Here is an 11103-nt window from a genome sequence, read left to right as displayed (position 1 = left end):
CGGATCAGGATCACACCAAATGGCATACTTTATTGCCATCCCCCAAAATAACTGGAACAACCCTAATAAACTTACCTTTGATTAAGGAGAAAATTGGAAAACCCAAAAAGAGGAACCAGTGGTACAAATGCACGTGTTGCCCACGTGACTCCAACAAATAGGAACTCATTTTCCCACGCGCTAGTCTCCATCAATCCCTCCTATACAAACCCTAGTCCAGTTGCCGATCAGTATGAAAGCTTGCTCACTGCTTCAATACACCCAGCCTCTTGCTGCAGGCTCGTGATACAAACCCGAAACGCTAATTTCTTGGGCTTGTTGAACCACCCCTGGTTTCTTTGAGCTTTGAAGGACCAGGGCTTGAAGGATCTGATCTTTATAATGGAGAATGAAGGGACTGTGGGCCTTGACTGTAACTTTGAATTGAAGGAGGTGCAGAAGCTCGAGGGTCACACTGATAGGGTTTGGGGATTGGCTTGGAACCCTGTTACTGGTCTTGCTGGGGTTCCTTCGGTGCTTGCTTCTTGTAGTGGAGATAAGACGGTTAGAATTTGGCAACAGGCTGCTGCAACTGGTTCATGGGAGTGCAAGGTAATTGTTTTGGTTGTATTTCTAAAGCCCTAATTTTTATTTTTATTTTTTATTTATGGTTAATGAGACTATCTGTGGGTCGGTAATTTAGTCAAGTTAGGTGATTTACGGAGTGTATTTGGTTGTGTGTATAATTTTCTTGTGAAATGCGTTCAAAATGATTTTTTGCTGATTTTTGGGCCAATCAAATTGGAATTTGATGATTGATACTGAATTGTATTGTTTGTTGTTTGTGGTTGAATGGGGTGAAACTGGTCTTGATCTTCTGTCATGATCGTTAAGATATTAATTTTAGCCAATTCTGGGCAACTTTTACATTTATATTTCAGACGATTGACAATGTTTGTTCATTAAAACTGCGCGACTCGAGTATGCTTGGGAATTTCTTTGCTCAATCGGCGCTTCATTTTTTATTTCTTCAAGAGCCAAAGCTGGACTTTTGATTTTTGGATTAAATTGTATAAACTTGTCCTTTGTGGAGAGAACATTTAAATTGAAATATAAAAAAGGTAGAATTTCAGAAATTTTTGTCAATTGACTACAGTTCTGGAGGAAAAGACTTAGCAAGTTCCAAATTTCGTCTGAAATCCAAAAAGCATAGAAAAGATATCCCCAGTAAATACAGATTTCGAAACCATGAAATACGTAGAAAAAAGTTTGGCAGGGTTTCGAATTGCAACCTTATCTTTTTGCTAGATTGATTGTACGTTTTCCTTTTTGAGTTCAGGAAGCTCAAGAGTTAAGATTGGTTTTGAGGAAGTGAAGAATGGGCAAGGATTACACATGAACCCATCATGGGGTTCTAAAGAAATTTATATAAATCAACAACGCCATCTCTATGTTGGTCTCTGACTTGTATCCAATACTTTGATGCTTTTGACACCTTGAGATGCAGTCTGATTTTAGATCTTAATCTTATAAGAATTTTAGATAAATATGTTTTTTAAAAAATACAATGCATTTTACTAAACTTTCTTTAAATTATAGTTGCTTTATTTTTCCAGATAGCGTTTAGGTTCTCCATTGGGGTGCATACATCCATAAGTGGGTCAGTTCTATGATCCTTTTTGGGAGATAAAATGATCTCAATGGCCATATCTGCCCCATATGAACTCAAGGTTAAATTACTTTTCACCTTGTTCAAAGCCTCTTCAGTACCCTATCTTGAAAGCTTTTATCTGAGTGCATGTGCAACCTTTTGCATTTTCCATTGAAACCAGTGTTTCAAGACAAAATATTTGTATTAAATAAAGTGAAAATATAAAATTTGTTACTAAATCATTAATTTGTGAAATATAAATATATTTTTATATTAGAAAAATATCTCCATACCCCCCATTTTTAAGTTTATATCTCAATAGACCCAAGGAGGTTTCAAAACATATCTTGGGTCATAAAAAGTTTGAGTTTTATATCTTTTAACCCCCTAAGTTAACTTTATCCCTTTTAAACCTATTTTTGCCCCAAACAAATATAAGAAAGACGTATCCTTTCTAAACACCATCCTTTCTCTCTCTTCACGTGATTTTCTCCTAAATCTCTCTCTCTACCTATTTTCCCCCGTGTCTCTCACTCTCTCTCTCAGCGTTAGAGAGACAAAATGGGTGAATGTTAGAGAGAGAGAAAAATTTGGGGAGAATATATCATGTAAAGAGAGGAAGGGTTTAGATTGAGCATGTCTATTTTATATTTGTTAGGGCTAAACAAATAGTTAAAAGTGGGTAAAGTTAGTCAGGGGGTTAGGAGATATATTTTGAATCTTTGGGTCTATTGAGGTATGAAAACTAAAAATAAGGGGTACAAGGATATTTCCCCTTCAATATAATTTATGTCGTTTATGTGATTTGTGAGTTTTACTTATTATATACTCTAAATTTCTATTTTGCCCTTGTTTTGGATTTTTCTAAATTGTTTTAAGATATAAATCAATTCTTTTTTTTGTTTTTGTTTTTTTAACGATAACTGTTAGTAGTGGGTTAGCAATTTTTGAAACCGCTGGTCGTTTTCAAATAGCATTGGTAGGAATGGAAACATAGACCGGTAGCGGAGTCACAGATGGTGCTACCACCTTGACCTCAACCCCATTCCTTATAATGAATTCTTTTCATAATCCATCTTCTATATACTTTTTTTTTCCATCTTTTATAGACTTCTAATAATGTTTATAACTTCTTTGCTTTTTGACAATTTTTAATTATTTTTTTTTCATTTTTTTGGTTATTTTTGCCCTTTGTTTTAGCTGTTTTAGGCTCTTGCTGGACAAGGCGAGTTGCCAAGTTACTCAGCTCGAGCAGGGGCTGAGTCCTGAGCCCAAGCCAAGTTTGTTAACATTGAATGAGACACAATAAAATCAGAACAATATGGGAAGGCTATAGTGACAAAGGAAGGAGCAACACTGTATGGTTCTTGGAAACATAAGTTTGTCTGCAATGTTTAGTTTTTTATAGAAGTTTCCATTTAGATTGAAGACCTACTTAATGCATCATTAGCAGGTTCTATGCTAAGATACTAATCAGTACAGCAAATGCAGTACCTTCCAATGTTTAATTTATATGTTATGCTAAGTTATGGGAATTTAGGGTCAGTTATTTGTTTTTTAGCCAGTGTCTAGATTATTAACTTATGTTTGCTCTGTCGCAACTTCTTATTAGGCTGTTTTGGACGAAACTCATACTAGAACTGTTAGGTCTTGCGCATGGTCACCATCTGGAAAAATGTTGGCCACAGCAAGTTTTGATGCCACAACTGCAATATGGGAAAATGTTGGTGATGATTTTGAATGTGTTGCTACATTGGAGGTATGGTCCTCTAAAACTAGAAAGTATGTTTTGCATGGGATTTAATTCTAGTGGATCCTTCTTATTAGCTTTTGTTATTGTTATATTTAGGGTCATGAAAATGAAGTTAAGAGTGTATGCTGGAACTCATCTGGTTCTCTGCTTGCAACTTGTGGTCGAGATAAATCTGTTTGGATCTGGGAAGTGCAGCCTGGACATGAATTTGAGTGTGTGTCGGTTTTACAAGGACATACACAAGATGTGAAAATGGTTCTTTGGCATCCATCAATTGACCTTCTAGTTTCTGTTAGTTATGATAACACTATCAAGGTTTGAGACTGTCTTCATTCTATTTGAATGGTATTTTTATTGATTAAACTTAAATAATCTGTCTATGCATGCTTATGGAGCAGTTAAAGTTTTCTGAATCTAGTTGCTTCTCTGTCTATTATCTATGCTGGCAGATTTGGGCAGAGGATGGTGAAAGTGATGACTGGCACTGTGTGCAAACATTAGGTGATTCATTCAGGTAATGAATCTTCGTGAGATATCCATTTAACTGTCTTTTAAAGTGTTTTTCTGAAAAAGAAAAAAGAAAAAAGATCAATCTTTTATTTGGTGCGATAATATGCTATCTAGGACTTGAATTGTGGTGTCATTATTGGAGAAGTCCACAACTGCTGTAGACATTTTCTTTTCTATTGTTTTATGTAAGCTTTGTATTACTGCATATTTCACTGATGTGATCTTTTAATCTATGTTGTCTTTTATACTGAAGTAATTCTAGGTTCTTTTCTTTTTTGTTTCTCAATTTAATGGGTTCTAATTCTTTTTAGTGGACACTCATCTACCGTATGGGCAGTATCTTTCAACTCCACTGGGGACAAAATGGTCACATGCAGGTAAGGATGAAATCTTCCTTGTTTACATCAATGTGGAAAAACATAATAACAGTTTATTATGTTTATTTAACAATAAACAAATTTTATTGTTATTTAACATATGACTGTTTTGCAGCGACGATCTGACTTTAAAGATATGGGACACTTCCCTTGATTTAACAGCGTCAGGCAGTGATAGTTCTGGATTATGGTGATGTTGCATGCTCACTTAATAGTATTTTATTCTTATCCTACAATTTGATTTTATATTGTGCTGGAAATATTCTGATTTGGGGTATACTGGCTTATTACTCTAGTTTGATTTATGCAAGAATATGTTCTTTTTTATAACAACTGTGGGCTGTTTATTTTGGGGATCAAGCTGCTCCTTTATTCATGAATGATACTTTTAAGGGTTAAAATGCAAATTTGAAAATATATTGCCATATGGACACCCAACTTAAAAACATACATGACCTCTCTTTGACTCCTTGGAGCAAGCACTGGCGGTGACAGTCATCTAGAACTTGAGATGGGACTCAACATAGATCACTGGTTGTAATCCATGTAGTAAATAATACCTTCAATATATTTTTATTTTTATTTTTTCTAAGAAAAGAACTTTCAAAGTAAAAGCTTATATTGCCCGTTTCTAGTAATTTTCATGCACTTAACTATTTGCCATGCTATGGAAGATTGGTTATTTAAGACAAACGTCTGCTATTTAGTGTTGGTACACTTCAGTACTAAAGCTTTTCTCAATTTGTTAGCCATTTTCAATATTTGGGCTAGGAACATAAAAAAACTACAGCATTATCACTGGTCTGTTTCTGTAGCTTTTGTCCTTGTGTTGGCTATATATCATTATAGTGTTTTTTAGTCGTCATTATTTATTCAATGCCTATAAACATGAGTTAAGGTTTGTTTGTCATGTAATGACTTTTTGTCTTTCATATGCTTCCACTTCACAAGTTATGGTCGAGTTATATTTAAATGTTTGATGCTTGTAAGCTCTACTCGTTTTCCATCGATGTGGACTTCATGTTTGTGTGTCTTGTTTCGTTGGTGGTCATCTTTCTATTTTGCCCATAATTGTTTTGGCCACATGTATTGGAAAGCTATTTTGCGTTCTTATTTGTTGTAGTTGAATGGGTATTTTCTTTTGTAATAAAATGTGCTCAAGTTCATGGATGCGCTTATTTGATGCTTATTTAGCGATCTTTCATTTCCAAATTTGTTTGCCAGTGCTTTCCTTGAATTTCGTTGTTCTTACTGTTTCTGCATGTTCTAACTGTGGTTTGCTGAAGTCTCTAAACTGTTATTTACTAGTGAAATTTTCATAATGATCTATTTTGTGTATCATTTAATTTAATTATCTATCTATATTGGTTTTTGGAAAGACTATGGATACGCTTGCACCCTTAAAGTTCTATTGTTAAGAATTGTTACTTTTTGGGCTTCTTTAGTCAGGATTGCGTTCTCATTTTTGTTTAGAAGTAGAGATACACATATTTGCATTTTATGAATCCATCATGGTGCATGGATTAATTGCATCTTTACCAATAACGTTGGAATTCTTTGGTTGTTTTAGGAGGCATCTTTGCACACTGTCAGGATATCATGATCGTACAATATTCTCAGTGCATTGGTCAAGGTAGTAAGTAATCCCATAGATTTTCCCAGATGTTTCATATACGATAAGGTAGAATTCAGTGGAAATGACACATTTTATGCTACTGATAAAAATGGTAAAAAATCTGGAAAAGAATACTACCATAAATTCATTGGCTCCTGCTGGAAGCATAATGGGTATGAAATTTATTCAATTTCTTTTTCTCAAGACATGTTCCATTTCTACATTATTTCTAGGGTGACGATAAATAGCTTGAGAAGTTTCATAAAATTGGTCCTCCATCGATATACTATTTCTTGTTGAACTTACATTATTCCATGAAAATCATAGCAATCACAATAAGTTCTTTCTTGTTTTTGGTAGGGATGGTGTCATTGCTAGTGGAGCGGGGGATGATACTATACGACTTTTTAAAGAGATCCCTAGTGATGTGGTCTTATACTCCTTCCTTTCTTGTTCTACTGAAATTATTATCTGTTATTGTAGTCTACTTTGTAGGAATTATAAATTATGTGCTTGCTTAAAGGTTAACTTAAGTTCTTCATTCAAGAATTAGATCTATATTGAGAATAAGTACATATACTAATCTAGCAAGTGAGAATGGGTTTGGGGCCGTGGTAGTGGTACCATGTAGCTAAGGTCTAGGCTTTCATTCTCACTTAACACATTAAAAAACCACTAACGATTTCAAAAATGGGTTGGGGCTCATCATCCCTACTGAATTACCCAAAAAAATAAAATAAAAACATCTGGAGCAAGTATATATGTATCACTACTAGTGTCCCACATATTCACCCTAAGGCCCCCTTCATAAACCAACATGGGAATTACCTCATTAGCCTCTTTCCCACGGTACTGGGTGCGACATCTCTAGATCTATCAATCCCAAAAAAGTACTAAAGAACATCCAATATCCTGAAAATGTAGCATCAGTGTTTCAAAAAGCGCTAGGCGGTTTGAGGGTCCAAGCCACCCAGCGCTCAATTGAATCCAAAAAGGATTCTACATTCTCTAATAGTATATATATTGTATAAAATATAAGAATTAGGTATTTAGGACACATCAGAATTCAAAGTATACTAAACATTAGCACACAGTCCATGAACATAACCATAAGTCGGTCCATATTTTATAACTCCATATCCAATTAAAACTTAAAATTTATCAACCAAATTACCAAACCAAAGTTACCAAATACTAAACCAGTGAACTATGGAACTGCAAATCCTCTATCCACAACAACCAAGAGGAAGAAAACAAAAATGAAAATAATGCTTGAAGACTCAAAAGAATCTTCAATCAATGTTCAATGCTCAAAGTTCAAAGTTCAAAGTTCAAAGTTTAATCATTATTCATCATTCATCATCAAAAAAAGTAAGGTCAACTGCATTTGTATCGTATTCATCATCAGAAAAAATAGGGTCAACTGTATTTGCATCATATTCATCGGAGTTGTCACCCTCCTCGACATATTGGTGGTCCTCCTCTGTCTCTTCTGAATCTGGCTCTTGTTCCTCCTCTTCCTGCACCGTCGTCCTTTGTGCATAAGATCTAGTGGCCCTAGGAGGGTCGGCTGATTACCCTGAAGCATCCATGACCATGTCCCATGTCAATCCTTCATACCCCTTGACCTCATCATCATCAACTAACCACTCCATAGCATTGTCCATATTTTTTGATCTGATGGGGTCTCTCTTATCTCTCTTAGCAAACCTGTCCTTCAAGAATCGATTATACTTGACATAGACTAGGTCATTGAGCTTCTTTGATTCAAGCATGTTCATTTTCTTTGTATGAATCTAACAAAATCAAATGAAACTAATTAAAATCAATGGTTCATGTATTATTAATACAATTATACAAATTATCTTTACGGCCTTACCCCTTCAAAAGTACTCCGATTGCGCTCACAACCGGATGAGGAAGTGGTTAGGTTTAAGATCCAAATGACCAACTTTTGTAAATTTGGAGAACTACACTCATGTTGGCTCCACCAATTGGCTGCAAAGATATAGAATAAAATCATAAATAAATAATAGAATTATAAAAATGAAACTTGATTAATTAAACTTTATGAGCTTAAGAATATTATTACTACCTGGATCAATTTTGGTCCTTTGCCTCATTACCATTGGACTCCTAAAAGACTTTAATGAGTACAGCTCATCAGCGCATATAATATTCTGGATATCAGGAGCTGGGACTAGCACATCTACACACTTATTAAATCCAGTCATAATTGTGTCATTTGTGTGTATATCCTTGTCAACATAAAAAAAAGCTGGGTTCAAGTAATAACAAATTTCATGCAATGGTCGATGTAGCTGCCTATCCCACTTCTCATCAATAATCTCCGAAACAAGCTTTGTAGCGGTTCTCATCATCATCAAAATTTTGAGCTATCTCTCTTTTGCATTTCTCTATGGCCTCATATATGTAGCCCATAGAAGCCTTTTCACTATCAACCATGCGAACGACTTTAACAAGAGGTAAAAATATTTTAAGGGCGCCCTTCACTCTTCGTCAAAAAGCCTTAGAAAGGATAATATCTCTCACCTTCTTCCCAACTGATCCTTGGACTACTTGCATGCTCTCCAGTCATCCCCCCGAGGTAAACATCTGCTTCAGCTGCACTCTCCTCGAATGTATGCTATCTAGGCATAAGTACCAGGTCGCAAATCTCATGACCCCAGGCCTCACAATCTCTTTCTTCTTTGTAAATCTACGCATCATGCTGAGGTCAGGGTGAGATGGTGGCTATAAATGAAATTTGTAATTGACTTTGCCTTCTTCACTGCACCTGATATCTCGATTAAACCGTCAAGAGCCTCAAGCATGAGGTCTATTCAATGTGCTGCACATGGTGTCCAAAAGATTCTAGGATAAGCTATGCGCAACAAATTAGCTGCAACAACATTAGGAGCAACATTGTCTGTGCAACAAGATACTCCCCAACCTCCTTGATTCCCTTCTCTATAACTTGGAATATGTAATGGGTATCATGGGTATAATCAGATGCATCAAAAAAACAGTCCCTAATGGACAATTCACAAGTAAATTCATCTGACTTCTTCTTTTCCTATCACTCCAAGTATAAATTATAATAGAAACTCCATATTGAGCCCATGCATCCTTATTAACTTCGACAGCTTCCTTCGTGATACTCACTGCTTCTTACAAAAGAGGCTCCGACAGCTCATATGGGGTTGGGAGTTTCATCCCAGGCCCAAATTGGCTAATTGCCTCTACCAAGGCATAGAAGCTGCTTAGGTGAGCAGTATTGAAAGGAATTGCTCGCCTCATAAAACCATGTAGCAATATAAAAAGCAGCTATATCTCTCTCTTCCTTTATTCTATTTTCAATGGTGGTTTGCTTCTTTGTTTTCTCTCCTGTAACTTCTGAGTCAGGCTGGGGCAAAAAACTATCCATAGGGCCTTTAACCCGAGGCTTCTACCTAATTTCTGCTATGGAGGCAATCTCTCATCTTTTTTCATTACCATACTAAAAAAGTTGGTTATTTCCTCTTTAACAGCATCAGGAGTCTTTTTACATGGGCAACATCCCCCCTGATACTGGCAAGATGTTTCTTGAACCGGTTTATACCCATTTTGTATCCTTCTCACAAAACTTGCATCTTATGTAATTTTTATCATTACGATATGGGTTGTAGCCATATTTCCAACAAGGATCATCACTCCTATTAGATCTCAAAGAAGACATCTCAAAATAATACAACTTATACAAGCAATAAAAAAAATCACTGATTGCTCAATCTATAAACTTCTACCTTAAAGATGCTTTTAAGGACTCAAAATCTTCTAAAAACCCCCAATAGATTTATAAAACATCAAAAATTAAATCTAATATCAATAGGTGATGTTTTGATCAATTTCTCGTAAATTGAGAAACCCTCCGATCATAAAGAAATCACAAAAAACTAGTTTGTTTGGGGGCGCTCTCTCTCTAAAATGGGCTTTAATGAGTTTTAAGTTTCAAATGAATCTAAAACCACATTTTTGGCCCTTAGTATAAAAAAAATGACAAAAATGCCCCTATTGAGTGCCTTTTCCTCCTCTGGGCACGGCACAATCCCTGGGCGGGTTCCTGGGAGCCTAGGGTTTTCAGCTTTTTTTGGTTTTTGGGGGCATCTCCCAGGCCCCTAGAACTGCCTAGGCGGCCTCCCAGGTGCTGCGCAGTCCGCTTTTTGAAACACTGTGTAGTATAAAACCATCAATGTCAAGTAGGGGCTCATATCTCCATTGACTTACCAAAACAAAAGAAACCATCAATGTCTCTGGTATTATAGTAATCAGTCTAAATACAAGCATGAAACTGATAGTGGTTCTCATGTAAAGCACCTGCAGGTTAATGGTCCATCCTATAACATGATATGTAAGAAAGAGAAAGTCCATAGCATGGATGTGAATTCGGTACAATGGCACCCCAAGGTATGTCTTCTTTACCAAAATTATTCCTCAAGTCCTTTTTTTTACCCTTAATGAATTTTCACACGAGATGACATGAGAAAAAAGAAACAAATATTTTTTTTTCTGGAATTTTAGGGTTTTGCCTTCTAATTGCACTTCAATATGATCAGGTGCCCACAATTCTAGCCTCAGCGAGTGATGATGGGTACATAAAGATCTGGGAATTGAAAGCGATATCCTGATTCCCAATCTCTATGGTCATGTGCTCTTGTATTTATGTATATTCAGGAAATGCTTTTTGCGGTCACTGTAATTGCTGTCTTTGAAATGGTGGTATTGTCCCTCTGGGACGTGAGGTATGAAAAGAGATAATGCGGCTTCTTTTTATGGTCTTCATTGGCGTATTTGTACATGCTTGGTTCCAAAGTCTGCTTCTTATATCTGATCATGTTGGACGAAAGTTTTCAAAATTTCACACATGCATTCGCGTACATCTAATGTTTGTCTTATCAAAGAACAGGTTTACCAGTAAAATTTGTAAAAAGTTATTTTACTTTGATTACTCAAGATCAATGGGTCCTATGTCATTTTATTTCTGTGATATAAAGGAATGAGACTGGATTTCTATAGATTGTAACAAGGTTTTCATTCATGTTGAGTTACATTGCTTTTAATTGGTTTATTTTTATCCGAAGTAGTCATTTTGGTATAGACATTGCTTTTTTTTTTTTTTTTGTGATCGTTAACCTTGAACATTTCATTCAAATAAAAGAGGTACAAAATGCAGTATACA

General features: G+C 35.7%; 1 protein-coding gene across 2 annotated transcripts; it reads left to right on the top strand.

The window, feature by feature from the left end:
- Nucleotides 1-232: 232 nt before the first annotated feature.
- Nucleotides 233-10702, top strand: EMB1345 (Transducin/WD40 repeat-like superfamily protein). Of its 2 annotated transcripts, none has more exons than XM_006854957.4 (10): nt 233-591; nt 3243-3389; nt 3480-3698; nt 3833-3897; nt 4205-4270; nt 4386-4460; nt 5841-5903; nt 6246-6315; nt 10248-10331; nt 10481-10702. In XM_006854957.4, the coding sequence occupies exons 1-10, from the start codon at nt 382-384 to the stop codon at nt 10550-10552; spliced, it is 1071 nt and encodes a 356-aa protein (XP_006855019.1). In that variant the 5' UTR covers nt 233-381; the 3' UTR covers nt 10553-10702. The 2 variants fall into 2 exon arrangements, with proteins under 2 accessions (XP_006855019.1, XP_011627286.1); XM_011628984.3 differs by having other exon boundaries at nt 10239-10331.
- Nucleotides 10703-11103: the final 401 nt, after the last annotated feature.

This window comes from Amborella trichopoda, chromosome 11 (genome assembly GCF_054954075.1).
Source record: "Amborella trichopoda isolate Santa Cruz 75 chromosome 11, AtrichopodaSantaCruz75HAP2 v2.0, whole genome shotgun sequence".
NCBI classification, from domain to species: domain Eukaryota; kingdom Viridiplantae; phylum Streptophyta; class Magnoliopsida; order Amborellales; family Amborellaceae; genus Amborella; species Amborella trichopoda.
This window is presented reverse-complemented; position numbering and strand designations above follow the sequence as displayed.